Genomic DNA, 19,397 nt, shown 5'->3' on the forward strand with positions numbered 1-19,397 from the left:
CATGTTTAATACATATTGAATGTATAATTCTTTATTTCTAACGAAATACCAATTCTACTTCATATGAATATAGACCTTACATTATTCATATTTACTAATAGTGTTTATATCCTTTATAAATGTATATAGTTTTATATTGATTTTGCTTAACATTGTGGTAAACTTCCATATCTATGTACAGTATCTCATGGAAATACCTGCAGTGTACTTATAAGATACTCTTGTGTGTTTTGCTCTTATTTTTGTATTGTGAATCATTTTGTATATAATATCAAATATGCTCCAAAGTATATTAAACCGATTTATAAATAATATTTTTAAAATTTAAACTTTTTATAAAATATTATTAAGTTATGTTTGATTTCAAAACTGTAACCTATTTTTGAGAAACAAATTTATTTTTAATTGTAAAATTTGCGTTTAATTATAAATCTTATAGTGAACTAAAAAAATATTCGTCTATCTTACAGGTAGTGCCTTTATCTCAATAATCAAAAGTCTGATTATTATTTACACAGTGTTTGTAAGTTTCTTAAATTGAATTTTAAGGATTGTGAAAGCATATTAAATTGTATTTAAAAGACTTTTATATTATGAAATTTAAACATTACACTTATTTCAATTATAATTAAAATTTTTTTTCTTATAGCTTTATTATTTGTTTATACTATGTAACAACTAGTAACTATAACCTCAGTGTTTAACGAAATTAAGGAGTGTAAAAAATAACTACAAAACAATGTTAAAAGTTAAATCTTTATAATTACGATGAATATAGATTTTTTAAATTGTCAAAATATTTAAACTTAAATTAAATACTTAAAGTGAACATTATTTAATTAAATATTTATTTATAGTATTCAGTATTAAATTTAATATTATCAATCCATGTTCCCTAACTTTTATCCTACACCCATAATATGGGACAAATAGAAATTATAAATTTTCCTTTATATTTTTATATATTAGTAATCTAATTCTTAATTATTATTAAATTAATGATGTACTACAAAATAATTGATAAACAAACTATTTTTTAATAGTATTTATTTGAAATACATCCTAGTCATTAATGTTATTATGTAGAAATTTAATTTTAATTTTCTGTATAGAATATTAAATTTATTCATTTAATTTATTTTTTAGTAGCTCAAAAATTTAATGCAGATATTTTGTTTTATTTATATATATAAATATAAATATAAAGTGCACTTTAAATATAAATAAAATTATTATATGAAATGTCTATCTTAAACAGTGAACCTTGTAAATAGTGCAAATTTCATGTCTTTTATTTTTTAGTGATATATCATTATTTGACAACAAAATTTAAACATTATTTAGTACATCATCGTATTAGTCAAAGTAAGACTCAAAGAATACTTGCATTAGATTTAAAGTTATATAAAACTGTAATATAAAATTTATTAATAAATAAATATTGTATCGTATGTATTTAATGACTTATAAATTGTTAATTTATGGGTTACTTTTAAAAATGTTTTTAATTAATTTAAAAATTTAAAACTTCAATGTTCTGGAGATGTTGGGATACGATGTAAAGGACAAACATTTCTATTAATTCTAAGATACAGCAAATTTCTAATATTTTTTATGTCATTGATTTATATTTCTTTCATTAATAATTTTTATTTCGAATAAGCAATTTTAGATATTTCGTTATTGATTTTAAATAATTATAATTATTTCATATACATACTGAATAATACTAATGGCTATGTTAAATAATTTATAATTTATACTTTCAATGTCAGTATAAATTCATTATGTAAATGAGCCTTATCAGTAAATATTAATTTTCAGTTTATTAAAGAATTATAAAATCCATGTAATTACTAATTATAAATTTATATTTAGAGATGTAACTTTTAAATTGTATAAAATGTAAAATTTTTTATATAAAATGCATCCATATTGGTAAGTATATGTTAGACAAAATAAAATCAATGATTTTAAAAATGTAAAAAAAGGAACTTGACAGAACAAGTGTAATATTCAAATTCTAATATTGCTTACATATTCAATTAAAATATGTAGAATATTTAAGAAAAATGAAAAATTCTACCGAAAAATTCTAAAGATTCAAAAGTAATAGAATTCAAAATGAAAACTATTATTAAAACTAAATTCATATTGAATATAAAATATTAAAAATACAAATTTTAGATAATAATGATATAACTAATGTATTATTATAAAATAATGTAAGTGTAAATATGTTAAATGTAAAAAAATTTTCAATTATAATAAGATAAGATAAATTATATTAATAAAGAGCAATTCAATACTATCAATATAAATAGAAGATATTAAAATATTACGTGTTTTAATATAAACAAAAAAATTAAATACAAAAATGAGCATGACTCTAGTATATGTAAAATTACAATAATTACATAATAAAAATTTTGGAAATATATTGTGTCAATTGCACATGACGTATATTCTCAGCATTTTCTAAATATTATGCCATTATTAATGTCTAAGCCTTGAAAACTAAGAGAATTACAATAAAACAAATATAAAATAGAAACTGTTAATCTCATCCGTATTACTAAAATAGTTTCGCAATATTTAATAAATACATAAATAAAAAAAAATGTGACAAGTAAATATTTATAAAGTGGAAAATGTTAGAAATGTAGCTAATGAAATATTATATAATATGAATTGTATAAATAAATTCAAAAACAGAATTATAGATATAGATAATAAAGTTTTAAAAAATAAAGAAAACATTAATAATAAATTGTGTTAGAAAAATGATAATCTTGATAAAAAGGCAAATTATTTAAGAACTCGTATTTGTGATATTTTGTATAAATTTAAATAATATAATATAAAAATCTTGTATTTTACATGGATTAGAGATATTAAATACTAGAGAAAATGTAGTAATTTAATAAAATAATGCTTTATAATGTATCTTTTATGGACATTTTGTCGAATATCTTTACGAATTAATCTTCGATTAAGAATATTTTTATTAAAAAGTTTTGAAGCGCCAGAATTTATTGAAAATTGAACTTAAACTTAGAAACACGTGAACTAATTAAATTTAGAAAGTGGTTAGGCGCGCGATAATCTCAAGCTAATATCATATGACTTAAAATCAAAATAAATCCAAACCGAAATATTATAAAACAAATACAGGAAGTATTTAAACATTTGATGTAACAATTATACTGTTAGATGTTTTGCAAGCTGGAATCTTCAGTTAAAGATAAAGCTAATCTGATATATATATTATAGAAGATTTTAATCAGTGATCAAAAAGCTTAGCGTAAATCCAACAAAATCTCCTTTCTTTTATATTATGCTCTATTATATCCTGTATTTAAACAATTAACATAAATAGATTGTACTTATGTTAATCAATCATAGCAGTTCGGTTGTCCTTATTTTTCAAAATAATTGTCTATGAAAGGGCCAAGTTAACAATTGCAAATTATTTTCGTGAAATGATGACATTTTCTCAAACAGGAGTGTGGGCAATTGAAAGTTGGAGAGGGGCAACCGGTAAAGCGTCAGCAGCATTAGCGACGATTGTGCAGCATAAACTTACAGTACATTGATCGTAGAGTGTCAGGGAGAGGTTGTCTTTTAGCTAGTCGATTTATTACCGACTCTCAGGCAATTTTCTTTTCTATTACGAAACGTATCAGATATACCTCTAAAAAATTTATTCAGTGATCGTTGAATCCACTTTTACAACAGTGAACAGTTTTTAAAACACCCATTTCGTAAAATTCTTTGCATTTATTATTATAATACAGAAAGTTGATTTTAGCAGTTAAGAAATAAAAATTATTTAATATACAAATGAAAATTTGATGGAATAGATTATTAATTTATAACAATAAATAGACATTGTCAAAAGTGATAGTTCTTAAAAAATGAATCAAGGAAATAGTATAAATTAGTTTAGTTTTAAAATTACTTCTATGAGTAGATTAATTGAATATAATTAATCGAAAATTTTATAATTATTATTACATTTTTCTATTAATTTTTATCTACTAAAGTTTTAATAAGATGTCATCATCGGTAGAAGAAAAAAGAATCAAGGTTCGATAATATATTAAATTAATAATTTTTATTAAAGTATATTCAAACTCATTTTTAATTAGAATAGTACTATGACAAAAATATATTAAAATGAAATTGATATGGATTGTAATAACAATGATATAAAAATAAAATAATATATTAGAATATCCTACGATATTACATAACATACGGAATTTCTTAAACCCAAAATTAATTATTAGAAATTGTAAACTTTCTACTATAAGCATAATATTTTCATTTATAATTTCTAAATACATTTTATATAATTATTAATCCATAAATAACTTAGTTAAATTCATTGATCTATCAGTTTATTGAATTAATATAGTATTAATATTTTAAGTCGGGTAGAATTTAATTGAAAAATATTGACTGTTTTTATATCGAATTGATATTTTTCTTTTATCAATTTATGATTAATAATTATAATGTATAAAGTGGCTAACATAAAATAATTCATAATTGCAAAATTATGTATTTGGTAAAGAAAACATACAATTTTAATATAAATGTATGAATAAATTATAAAATATTAGTAAATATTAATTTGATGAAGATTGAATAATAATTTATTAAATTGTTGAATTTTTTCTGTGTGTGATTATTTATGTTTTCTAACAATTTTACTAGTGTTAATATTTAAATTTGCATTGCAACTTTTTTTGCATTTGCAACTTTTAGATTATAATTATATGCTTTAAATTATAGATACAAATTATATTATAGAAAATAAAATTTTTAATAAAAACATTTTTATTCTTATCTAAATATTTGATACGTCAGACAGTAAATAAACTATATGTAAAATAATAGGTCTTTTATACAATTATTATGAAATTAATCACGCGATAACAACAATTATTAAGCGTCCAGATGAACTATACAAATATACTTTATTTATCTATTACCTAAAAAAAAAGTTACATGTTGTTTATGAAAACGACTTTTCATTACACGCGACTTCAAAACATTAGTTTAATCTTAGCACAATAGCAGTTAATCATTACTTATGTAGTTCATTTAAAATGTAAATTAAAATACAGATTTTATTTAAATTTCATTATATCTCAATGTAAACTAGAAATTTATTTACATAATTATTTAATTAATAAAATACATTATTAAAATTAATTATTTATAGATAATTTATTTTTTTGGTAAAACAATTGTATACGAAAATCGTTATATACAATACATTATAAAAAAAATGTATATAATTTTAGAAATTATAGATATAATACTTGTTTTATTTTTGATGGATAATATTGATTTAAACATAAACAATTACTTTAATATGATTTAAAAACATTATAATTCGAATTAAAATTTTACTTTTTAACAATGTTAAAAAATTTTTATTAAAATAGCATATATGAATATTCTTATTAAAATGTATTCTAATAAAACAACGCCTGAAATTAGGTAAAGTTTATTTGACATTTTTTATATTTTAATATAATTTATCGTCCCTGCATGATTAGTATAAATTTCTATTTATGAAAATATTAGATATTGAAAAATCGTGGTAATTTTATATAATTGTAATTTTTTTAAAGATAAGTTTTATGTAAATTCAATTGAGATTATAAAAAATCAGCATGGAATATTTTAAATGGGAATAATTAAAATAAGAAATATTATAGATGAAAATAATTATAATGTAGCAATTTACTTTGCAGCTCATTTAGGATATAAGGTATCGTAAAAGCCAGCATTATTTCATAATATTTTGTAGTTTATTGTTTTAATAAAATAAATAAAACTGAACCATGAAATAAAAATAATAAAATAAACTTTCTATAAATTAAATTAAATATTATTTTTATTTAATATAAAATTTGAAGAAATCTTTTAAAAATAATTTTTAAAAATAGTCCACTGTGAAATCTTACTATTTGCAATAGAATGTACTAAAATGATATATCCCCAATGATCTATTGATATAGATCCAATTTATTTTATATTGAATGAAATTAAAAGGCATAAATTTGATTTTTAATTATAATATGATTTTTTAAATAATACGTAGTGTAGTTAAAGTAGATAAAGTGCTAAAGTATGATATATAATGCTAAAACAGGTTTAATATTTAATAATATTCGAGCAGAAAAATTTGTAATGATTTTCAATTTACAATATATAACTGACTTTTTAAATTAATGTCTCTCAAAATCTGATGTACAATCAACTTTATTTTATACCATTCGAAAGCAATCATTTCGAATATTGTATATAAGAAAATAATTAAAATATTCATTCAGATTCATAACTATTATAATATTCTAAATTCTTATAACATATATAATATACCTAATTTTACTAATATATGTAATAATATTTTTAATAATAAGGGTTTACTTTTTGATTACCATAAAATTTTAGTAACTTCGTGTCTGTAATAGACTTATTTATTCGAATATTATACAAATGTCTTGAAAGCTGAAAATTTGTTATAGCTCTACTGTTTTCAATTTTATCGTTAAACTTATGATTGATTTGATACAGAAATATTAGATAGATTTTATATTAATGTTAAACATTTTTCTTATATGATATTACATTGGAGTAATAATGCAGAACAGAGAATAAAAATGATTAGCCCGAAGATCAATTGATAGAAACAATTTAGTAATCCGTAAATTTTATATATTTGCTAATTTAGTAAATCTAAAAAAGAAGCATGATATTGGATATAAGTTTATTTAATATTGAACAAATAATGTTTATTATTATTATTAAATTAATAATTATTGTATAAATATTAATTGTATTAAATATCTAAAAATATTAATAATATAAAATACATAGAATTAAAAATTTTACTTATATTGTTATTTACATATTTTGTATTTATAATTATTATTTAGAATGCAGTTGTTCTAATCAGTATATATTTTTATTTTAAAAATTATAATTTATTATATATAAAGATACTTAGCTATAAATCTTTAAACAAGCGTTGAATAGAACTATATATGTAAAGTATGATTGATGTGAATAAATATAAATCCTAGTTCGATATTTCAATGTAAACATAAAGAACATTCTGACGTATTATTTACATTTGTATAAAAATTTCGTATGAAAAATTTTGTAAAAAAAATTGATGTTCATTATTAATTTATCGAAATTTACACATTATAGTTATATGAAATTGTCTAAAACTCAATATTTCACATCTTTTCAACAAGAGAAATTTATTTCGTGACATTAATATTTCAACTTTCGCGGTCCTTATAAGCATAGTCTTTTATGTAGTAAACTATATCTAAGAAAAAAAGGATGAACTTGAACATGTAATCTATTGATAATACAACAATATAAATTAATATAGAGTAATATTAAAGTTTAATTTTGATAAAGATAAAGAAAAATATGAATAGCTAATAAAAGATTTAACTTTTCAAATAATTTACATGCAAGCACGACTGCAATAAATTAATTTATGTAAGTACTATAATTTGATAATATTCTATTTCTTCAACTAATTTACTTTATTCATTAAATATTTTTTCAATATTAATAGATATATCTGCAGATCGTAATACTCTCATATCATCGGAGCATAAATTCAATATTCGGATTGAATTACGTATAATGCAATGTATTATATAATATAAATATACATTATAATTTTTACATTATTGGATATTATAGAACTATTATTATTATATAAAATTTTCAATAAAAATAGATTTCAATAATGATAATGTATTTTATTTTAATCTAATTAGGATTTTTATAGAATTTTTGAAAAATAAATTATTTTGATTCATCTAATCTGTTATCAATATTAAAACAAATTTTTAAAATAATTTATATTTAATTTATATTAAAGTATAGTAATGCTTTATTTTTATTAATTATTTATAATCTGTCATTATTATACAATAAGTTCAGAATATCTGCCTTTTATTTTGAAAAGCAATATTGAGTATTATATATTTTAATACACTATAAATAAAAATTTATGTCTTGTTCTAAATGTACATAAGATATATTTTCTAGGGTTATATATCCAATAGTAGATGATAAATTCAAAAGATATATGATTTATTTTATTATTACATAATGAATTTAAACTATTTTTTAATATAAGGTATTCAATGTGTATAAGTATAATTGTTTAATTTCCATATATTTAGGTTTTATTTGTACCTTTTGTACAATTAATCAATTAATATCAACAAATATCAATTAATATCAACAAACATCAAGTTAATTTTTTTTTTATTTTTAATTTTTATTAATTTTGAAATATAGCTAGATTAATAACTGGAATCTTATCATTAGTAAGTATCAATTATTATCATACAAAAATTATCATATTCTTTTAAACTATGTTTTAGGTAGCGACTTACAATTGAATAGATCATACATTACTCATATATTTATTGTTTTATAATCAAATCTTAGTAATTGTTGAAGCTTTAAACTATGTAAATTGTAATTTTAGTTATTTTTCTTTTCTTAATCAAAGAAATATGAAAATAAATTTTGAATTTAATATTATATTATCTATACAAAATAAATGTAAATTATAACGTAATTTTTAAAAAAAATTGTATTAATATAATGTATAATATACATACATTATACGAATGAAGTTTTTTTAAATTTAACTGTATTTCATAAATATTATATTGATATAAATTTTAATATTATCAAATTTTTTAAAGACTGATTTATCAAACTTAAGATATGTTAATGATTGCATAAATTATCCTTAAACTAAAACTAGAATCTATATTATTCAAGAATGTAAGTAAATTTTTTAATAAATTTATTATTGATTAAGATAAGAATTTCATCGTGTAGATAATATTAAGTTATTATTAAAGTATGTACTATTTTAATGATCATGAGCTTTGTTATTTAAAAAATTATATCAATTAAATTAAAAATGCATTTCTTATTTAATTATTTATACATACTTAGATTATACAATATTTTATATACACGAAATTGTTTAATATTTGGATAATTTTTTTATCATGAATAATTGAATATCATAGGTTTCATTCAATTTTAGGAATAACAAATTTTAAATATTAAATTTTAAACGTTCTCTAGAGTATATATAAAATAATTGTATATTACAATATGATAGCTATGACACACTTTTATCATTGAAAACATAAATTACTTTCATATTAAACAGATTATCAAGGCCTTTCGACCTACAAATACATTTATCGAACATCAAATGAAAGTGGTAACACTAGATGATGCATCTTACAATATAACCGAGTTATTACTCCGAAAGCAAATAAGTCTTATTCTTACTCATTTGTACGATTGATAATATATATAAGTAATTATAAAATTATATAAAATTAAATATAATTCATCAGCTTCTGAATTAAGATGTTTTAATGCTTTAATATAATTATATATATATAGTATAATATTAGTTAAAAATATCAAAACCACAAATAAAATAGATTAGTTTTTCTTTTATATAAGTGATATTATATTAATATGTTTTAAATTTACTAATATCACAACAATTTGTTTAATGAAAAATTAATAAATATTATTCACAAATTATGAAATCAGCAAATTTTAATTTATTTATTGTAAATAAAAATGTAGAAGAAATGTAAGGAAAAATTTTATCTTAATTTAATTTGAATCCAGTTTTTAATATTGGGGTATTGTATTTGATACAATTATAAATAAATTTGATTCCATAAATATGAATGTAATTCAATTATTTTCATCAATGCTTTTTTTTATTATAATACATTTAACTTTTAACTAATAGTACTATTAAGTAAACATTTCTTAATAGAAATACAAATTCTATATTCCTACAAAATTAATTTTTTATGGTTTTAATATGATTGATGGATATTATATGAAGAGGTTATATCAAGTAGAATAAATCATACTAATAATTATTATAATGTAATAATTTTTAATTCCTTAATCTTTAAGAGAATAAAAATAGAAAACTGTTAAAATTTGATTGAAAAGGAAAAACACATATAAATATATAAATATAAAAAAAATATATAAATATATATGTGTACACATATAAAAGCTTATTAAACAGTTTAGCCCACAATTGATAATAATAGTAATATTTAAATGTATAATGGACAATGAAATTTTGTTTACATAAACTGTATATTAAAACATTAATTCTTTAGTATTATATAAAAATACATACACAGAAATAAATTTTAAAGAAAATTTCTAACATTTTTTATGGCTATTGAAGATAAACTTTAATATTTAAAATTGAATAGTGAAATAAAATCATAGTCAATTATCTTCGGATACTTTGATGTTAATTTTTTTATTATATTTGTAATTGAAACTATATTAAAATAAAATATATTTGTACATTCATATTAATCCAGACAATGTTTTCTTAACATCAAAATAGAAATTCATAAAATAAGTATTATTTAAAAAATATAATATTACAATAAAAAATAAAATTTTAATATTTTAATATTGCATGTTTAATTGTATTGAGATTATTTTACTTTTAAATAATTTAACATTAATATACTGAATATAAAAGAAGTGTATGTTGGTTTTCTATTCATAATTTTTATAACTTTATCTTTAATTAAATAAATTTTATTCTAAAAAACAATAAATCTAATAAATTAATATTTCATGAAAATATATATGGTATTACAAAAATTTACAAAACTATTTTTCCTTCAATTGTAGAATCAAATTTAATCAATTAAAGTGAATATTACAATTGAAAGGCATATATTTTTTACTTTAATCTTCAATTATAATTGAAAATGTATTTCTTCTTAAAGATTCTTTTAAATATATTTAAATTTTAAATGAATAATGAAGTGATTGAGTATTTATGAAATATTACCCAATTCCAAATTATTAAACAAAATATTTTGTCAAAGTTATTTAGAAATGATATTATTTAAAAATTTCTTCAAAATATTTATAAAATTAACATTCAATTTACAAATATTTTAAGTTTTTATAAAGTTATTGTTGTAAATTACTTTAATTTTGAAGTCTGTCTAATGAATAATATTGTTGAAAACTGTATTTTAATGTTTAACATTTTATTTTTAATCTTTTAATTCAAAATAAAATTTTTTTAATCTTACTTCAGATTATTATTCACTGTACTACAATAAAAACAGACCTTCTATATAATTCCTGTTTCACGTATCATGTATGAATAATTACTTTTAAAGTTGAATACAATCGTGATTTACTTGTTTGTATTTTCAAAGTAAAATTGTATGTGATTATATTTTTTACGAATCATTGATTCAAATTTATCATGCAATGAAAATGTTTCCTATCATCAAAAATATTCATATATTTACTATTATAATCTATGAGTTACATCTGTTTTTTACATATTACAACATTTTTGTGATTTCAGATGAAGTCAAAGTTTATATATAACTCTTTTCTTATCTGTACATACATTTTAAGCACCAATGTTTTCATACTTTATCAGTATTCATTTGTCAGATTATTGACGAGTAATGGCGATTTAAATCGATACGTCTGTAAAATTTATTTCATTATTAATAAATATCATTTGACTAAGTAGTAAAATTATACTAGTATTACTCTTTTACAAGCTATATTCTATCATAAATATTATATTATTTTACTTAATTTGGGATATTTCTTATTGAGAAAATATATTAAAAAATATATGTTTTTGTAAATTGAATTAAATAATGAGAAATAATACTTATATAGAAGATATATAATGATGATATATACTTATATAATGATAAAATTATTAAAATAGCTTTACAAGAACTGATCAAATAACAATTTTGAAAATCGAATGCTTAAAAAACTATAGAAACATTTGAAATTATTAAATAAATTATACTTTATTTTAAAAATTATTTATTTATATTAGAAAACTAATATAAATTAATAAATTTTAAGTAATTTTTTTTAGTTTAATCCGGGCTTTATAAAAATTACTTGCTACATTGAATAATATGAAAATATATTTATGTATTAATTATATGGATGAGCTGAGAAATTAAAATAATAAGTGTTATTTAGTTATTTAAACGTGAATTTTTATAATTTATATCATCAAAATAGAAGAAGAAGCAAAATCATTAAAATATATATCCTTTATTATAATGATAGTTAATATAATAGAATGTTTAGTAATTAATTATTTAAATGTCATTTGTAAAAATTAGAAAAAAATGATCTAATCGACGTTTTTCAATATATTTCATATTTTATAATTTCATTATATAATAAAAAGGAATTACTTGCAGCTATGAATAATTAGTTAATTATTGAACAATTAATGAGAAAATTATCAACAAATAAAAAAAATTAATAAAAAATCAATTATGTTATTACATTAATATTTGTTATGAATTATTTTGAGTGTAACTTAATTCTCATGTAATTGTTAACAGTAATATTTTTACGTTATCAATAAACAACAGTATGAATAGAAAATTCAACCTATGTTCAATGTCAAAGGTTAGAGAAGCTTTACCACAATTTCTTGCCGTCGGCGCAAAAAACCTCCTACTACTTACTTTTGGTTCCAGTCTTGGATTTGCTACAATTCTTATTCCTGAGCTACAAAAATCCAACGCAGTCATCCTAGTTACTCTCGAAGAGATCACATGGATCGGTATATATTTTATTTATATATGTCAATAGATCAAGAATATACAAATTTAATATTGCTATCTTAGTCTTATATTAATACTAATAATTATTTCGTTTTATTAACTTAATAAAAACAAATTATAATATAAAAATATTTTTATTTACGTATTATAATATATTAATTTATAAATTATATCAGTTAATTTTTTACAAAATTATATTACGATTCTCTTTTTTTTTTTAAATATAAAATAAATTTTTAGAATGGATATTTTTTAAATGCAAACGCATATATTATTATTAATGTCAAATTTTAGAAAGTTTCGATTTCGTTTATACTACCTTCGCATAATTTCCGCTGATATTGCTGCTGTATTATTTTTAATTATAAAAATCGGTAATTGACCTTGGTTTAAGCTTTGTATTAATATTTTTCTCTTATATTATGATTATAATTTATTATTATAGTAAAACTCTCTTTAAATACAGTTTTATAAATTCAATATTATGAAGTATATATGTCAATAATATCCAGACTCTATTTATAATATATAAAAATTTTCTATTCCTTGTATTATCTTATAATTGACTTTGGTGCATTCATAAATATATTACTCTTTATATATTCTTAAATATTTTAATTATGGTATAATATATACGTTTGATACCAATAAATATTGCTTTTGAAGTAAGATAAAAATATAAGATTAAAAATAATCATCATTGGTTAATTTATACAAATTTTGAATTATACGTATGCTTATCAGATTTTACCAATTTTACTTTCTCAACTATTTCTATATATATCAAATATATAGATTTTAAGCCAAGTGGTGATATAAGTGTATTTAACATTTTGATACTAAATTATTATTAATTCTGTTAAAAAATTGACAAACTGTTTTATTACAAAAGTATAATTAAATTTAATTTGATAAATTCTAAACTTTAACTCAGAGAAATATACAACATTCACAAAATCTTTAATAACTAAATAAATCATATTCTCTGATCAATAGTTTATACCATTAATCATTTAAATATTTCTAATAGAAATGTGAATTTTTTAAAGATACACTTATGTGTACCGAAAAAATTGTAAAGCGTAAGGATTTTTAATATCTATATGTCAATTTATTAGTAAAACATTTATTATCGTTTAATCTTAATTTTCACAATCTTGAAGTATATTCCGAAAATTTATATAATGTAGGAAAAAATAAAAAAATATTTTTAAATAGTAAATCAATTTAAAATTAAATTCTGAAATTTTAAATTACATTTTCTTAGAAAAAAATGTTATGATATATAATTTAAAATACCTAAATAATGACTTTAGTGAAACATATCGAGATAAAAAGACCCTAATTTTTTACAATAATTTATACATTATTTGAATAAGAAAATCGATAATATATCTTTCATAATCTCAATATCATCTAAAAGTTTTATGTTGAGCATTAAAATATTACAGTATAAGCAATGAATTTCAAAAAGTATAATCCAACCATAATAATAAATTATCATTTTTATAATTGTTAAATATTAAATATATTTCACTTGCTAATGTTTTTAATGTTATAATTCATAATATGCATATATGTGTAGGATATGTAAATATGTATAACAAAGCATTAATTACAATACTATTGTGAATCAATAGTTCATAAATAGTTCAAATTGTTTAATTTAAATTGTTGAATTTATAACTTAATTATTAATAAGACATGATTTTAACTATATTATAAATTGAACTAAATATGTAAAACAGTGTGTTCTATTGAATTAAATATAAATATTTTAACTGATTCAATAATCTTTTAAATTATTAAATGATTTTGTAAATATGTTGACGGCAAGTTTTTCATTTAACTATGCATTTAATTTTTTATTGCATGTTTTTCATATAATTTTCAGTATATAATTAAATATCAAATATTACTATGATATGTTCTGTAGTTGATTATATATTTTTAAAATATCTAAGAAAATATTTTTGTCTTGATTATTATAAATGGATTTATGCTCGTTAAAACAAAATTGATGTTAAATATAATTTTTTTTTTTTGTAAAATTCTTCGTCTAATATCTTAGATAACTTACTTATATGCGATTCATTGAAATATATTAAACTCATACAGTTTATTATTTTAATAAATTATTATATCAGTATGCAGCTATTTGATTTCAATATATTAGTATTTTAAAATTCTTTGTTACTTATATATCTTTATGTTATATTACAGTTATATATAACAGTTATATATCACAAAATATATCTTAACTGACATTACTAACATTTATTATTAATTACTTTTATATTAACAAACAGAACTGATGATATGTTTAATTTCAGGTAGCATAAACCTTTTTTTATTACCACTGGGCGGTTTTGCAAGCGGTGTAGTGTCTCAAAAGCTAGGTCGGCGACGAACTATGATGATCTCAACCATTCCTTTTATCATAGCTTGGATCATTTTTTACAATGCTGTGAGCAATAATATGCTCTTTATTGCACAAGCTTTAACAGGTCTAACTGGTGGACTTTTAGAGGCACCTGTCCTTACATATGTTGCTGAAGTCACGCAGCCTCATCTACGGGGTATGTTATCTGCAACTTCGACTATGGCTGTAATGTGTGGTGTTTTCACGCAAATGTTAACTGGAAGTTTAGTAGAATGGAGAACTGTAGCCCTGATCAATTTAATTTATCCAATCCTCTGCTTCATATCTCTTTATTTAGTACCAGAAAGTCCTACATGGTTGGCAGGTAAGAATACGCTTTTAACATTTATGTTTACATCATATATTTTGTTAATTTTTACTTGAAATTTTTTATGTTATTTTTCATTTTGAGGCATTAAAAATGTAAGCATTTCTTCTTTGTATTTTCTACGTTAACATTCAAAATAATTTCTTCTTATTTCAGATTTACTCATTCCCTAGCACATAACCATATACATTCAGATAAATTATTGTAACCCTGATTAAAAAGTGTAATTGTTTAATTTACCACAAAAATATTATATTAAAATCTTTATTTTAGTTGAAAAAACATTATCTAATAAAACCCGCTCATAAATTATTCTATTTTTCGTAAATTTATATATATATATATATATATATATAAACTAAAATTATAAAATAAAATTATGCTGGATATTATAACACCAACGCTTATGAGTATAGGCATATTATGTAATGTAATAATAAAAAATATAGATAAAATACTTGACGAAAGAAAAGAAACTAGCAACAAATTTTTCAAATAATATTTACATAATGAACTGTTTGAAAAAAAATGTTAATATTCTATGATTATAATATAAAATAATATGTTTTGACTTTTCATATACATATTTATTAATAAAATTACGAGACACAAATGACCTATAATTTAAAAATTCGTTTAAAATATTTTTGAGATAGCAAGAAGTAATTTAATAGTAATTTGTCCTCATAATTAAAGACTTTTTTTATCAGTAGATTTAGAATGGATTGATTATTTCTATTTATAATATAATGTATTTTAGCCTCAAGATCATTTTTTCTACTGCAGAGATTTTTTCGGTATACTTTAATATAAGTGAAATTGATGGAAGTATCTAACTTATTGATAAAAATGCCAATTTATATATATTTATTGCAGATATTTCTTAAAATACAGAAATTGTTTCAATTTATCATATGATAATATACAGGCTACTTAATCTGATGTGTCTGTAGATAAATGCATATACAGATAAATTAAGATGGAATCTATCGTTCATTATTTCGTATTCATTAATATTTTATATCAAAGCTATTGAGAAATAATTCTTAATCTGGAAAATTCTGGAAATATATTTTTTTGGAAATATATATATATATATATATATATATATAAATATACAAAGTAATTTATTCAATTTTATTTCACACTTTTAACCCTATCCGATGTTTGTATGTATTAAAATAATTATAATAATTGTAATCATGTGTTTGAAAAATAACTAGTTTTTTTATTTTCTCAATGACAATTTATAATATTTATATTTACTATTTTTAGGTCAAGGTCATTTTCAAAAAGCTGAAAAAAGTCTTTGTTGGTTACGCGGTTGGGTAAACCCCGAAGATGTTAAGGAAGAATTCCAAGATCTTTGCAGAAACTTTCAAAAATCAATTAATATGACATCCATTCATTCTATTACTTTGAAGAATAATATTAAAAAACAGGAATCAGCGAAAAAGATATGGGAACCGTACCTGAAGAAAACTTTTTATTTACCTTTTTCTATTGTTGCTTTGACATTTTTTGTAAATGCTTTTGGAGGTGTTATGGTCTTGCAAGTTTTTGCTGTGGTGATTCTCGATGAACTTAAAACTCCTATTGACAAGTGAGAAAATAATCATTTCATTATTATGGAATAAACAATGAATTTCATTAATATATATTTTTAAGGCTATCTAATAATTACAATATTTTTTTAATTATTGGGAAATTATTTTTTAACTCGTAGTTAATACATGCAAAATAAATATTTTGAAAAATATGGAATTTAATATTTTTATTAATTTAAATTATATATATACAAATTTTTTAATAATTAATAAATAACTTTAAATTATCACGACTAATTATTTTAGAGAATTATAGTAAAATCATTTAAATTAAAAACGAATCATTTAGATTGAATTTATTATTCTATTTTACTCAATTTTTATAATACTTATACAAAGAATAAATATTTTCTTAAAGATTTACTTAAATAATGAAATTTGAAATATTTGACATTATTTTCATTTATTTATTTAAGAATTATTTACTTAAGATATATATGATATAAAACTTATGTTAATTTGAAAAATTTCTGAAAGTATTATGTAAACTTTTTAGATACCAAGGCATAGTGATAATTGGTATAGCCCAGGTCGTTGGTACAATGATATGCGTTTTCATCATCCACTTTACTGGTAAACGCAAGCTCTCTTTTTTTTCGATCTTTGGTACTGGTGTATCTCTCTTCTTAATATCCGTTTACGGATATCTTGTCATATATAACTTAATTGATGACTTCAAATATACTTGGATACCCACTAGCCTTATGATTATAACAGCATTTTTTTCTCACGTGGGTCTTAAAATGCTCCCATGGATATTGGCTGGCGAAGTCTTCCCAACCGACATCCGTAGTATTGCTACCGGAGTCGCTAGTTCCATCGGTTATATATTTTCTTCTATAGCAAATAAAGTATTTTTGTATATGAAAAATGGAATAACCTTACCTGGAACATTTTTAATTTATGCAATAGTAAATTTTGTAGGACTTATAAGTTTGCACTTCATATTACCGGAAACAGAAGGTAGAACACTTAAAGAGATAGAAAATCACTTTGCTGGTGTATACAATTTAAAAAACAATTCAAATAAGAAAAATTTGAACTTCAAAGAAAAGTGGGCTATTGATAATCCTCATACAGTTAATGATGAATTAGAGAATCGAATATAAAATCATCTTTTATTTTCTTCCTCATTATTTTTTTCTTTATTATTTTGTTTTATTCGTCTGCTTTAATTAATTTATTCTATATAATTTCGTGATAAGATAATGTTATTATTATTTGAAGATAAAGTAATATCGTTTTTGATGAATAGATAGTTATCTTAAAAATACATTATATATTTTTTTAACATAAAATTTGAATATATACTTGATATATAAATTATTTTTATAATAATAAATATAAAGGTAAAAGTTGAGATTTGATATTCTAAATTATTTAATATATTTAATTTCATAAAACAAATACCTCAGTTCAATTGCTAAAGCTTGAAAAAAATTTTAGTATAGTTTTTTGTAATATTTATTATATTATTAATATAATAAATACTATAATAACTAATAATATTAAAAACACATTAGAGAGAAAAAAATTATTTTTATTATAAAATCATGAAATCTATATATTCACTTGAACATAGTAATTAAAACAAAACTTAATTACGAAAAAATGCACTGTAATATTCTTAAAATAGCGAATGAATTAATTACACTTTTTTTCAACGATAAATTATTATTGAAGGATTTGATTTAAAAATAAAATTAGAAATTTAACTTATTTAAACTAATAATTTTAGAAGAAGTTTTAAGTAAAACATTATTTAATAAAAAAAGGTTAAATAAATAAAAGTTTTACAAATTTCAACTTTTCCAACAATTTCCTTAAAAATTAAATATCTTATTCTGGAAATATTAATTTAAAAATTATAATTTATCTTGTCCTAATTGAATTTTATTGGTTTTTTTATTAAACAAATATTTTTATATAATATTAATTTAATTATATATATTACCTAAAATAAACTTTGTAAAATTATACTGAGCACTTTAAATAATATATATAACTTCCGTTATTTTATATATTAATTATATAATTGTGTAGTAACATATATTAATTATATCTTTCTGTTATATATATATATATATATATATATATATATATATATATATATATATATATTAATTACATCATTATATTATATGATATATTAATTATATCAATAAGATATAGTCAAAATTTGATTATAAACATATTATAAATTTAAAATAAACGTGAAACAAAATTTTATATTATTAATTTGAAAATTCTGAATAGTCATAATATTCATATAATCTATGATATAAATTTAATCAAAACTTTATTTCACATCT

At 19.5% G+C, this 19,397-nt stretch overlaps 1 protein-coding gene across 1 annotated transcript; it reads left to right on the forward strand.

Annotated features, from left to right (window-relative positions):
* Nucleotides 1–9: 9 nt before the first annotated feature.
* Nucleotides 10–18,194, forward strand: LOC105360016 (facilitated trehalose transporter Tret1). The gene is made up of 7 exons (XM_011496788.1): nt 10–204; nt 471–523; nt 12,571–12,727; nt 15,062–15,475; nt 16,754–17,081; nt 17,582–17,658; nt 18,010–18,194. The coding sequence occupies exons 1-7, from the start codon at nt 174–176 to the stop codon at nt 18,192–18,194; spliced, it is 1,245 nt and encodes a 414-aa protein (XP_011495090.1). The 5' UTR covers nt 10–173.
* Nucleotides 18,195–19,397: the final 1,203 nt, after the last annotated feature.

Source organism: Ceratosolen solmsi, unplaced genomic scaffold, assembly GCF_000503995.2.
Source record: "Ceratosolen solmsi marchali unplaced genomic scaffold, CerSol_1.0 scaffold29, whole genome shotgun sequence".
Classification (NCBI taxonomy): Eukaryota; Metazoa; Arthropoda; class Insecta; order Hymenoptera; family Agaonidae; genus Ceratosolen; species Ceratosolen solmsi.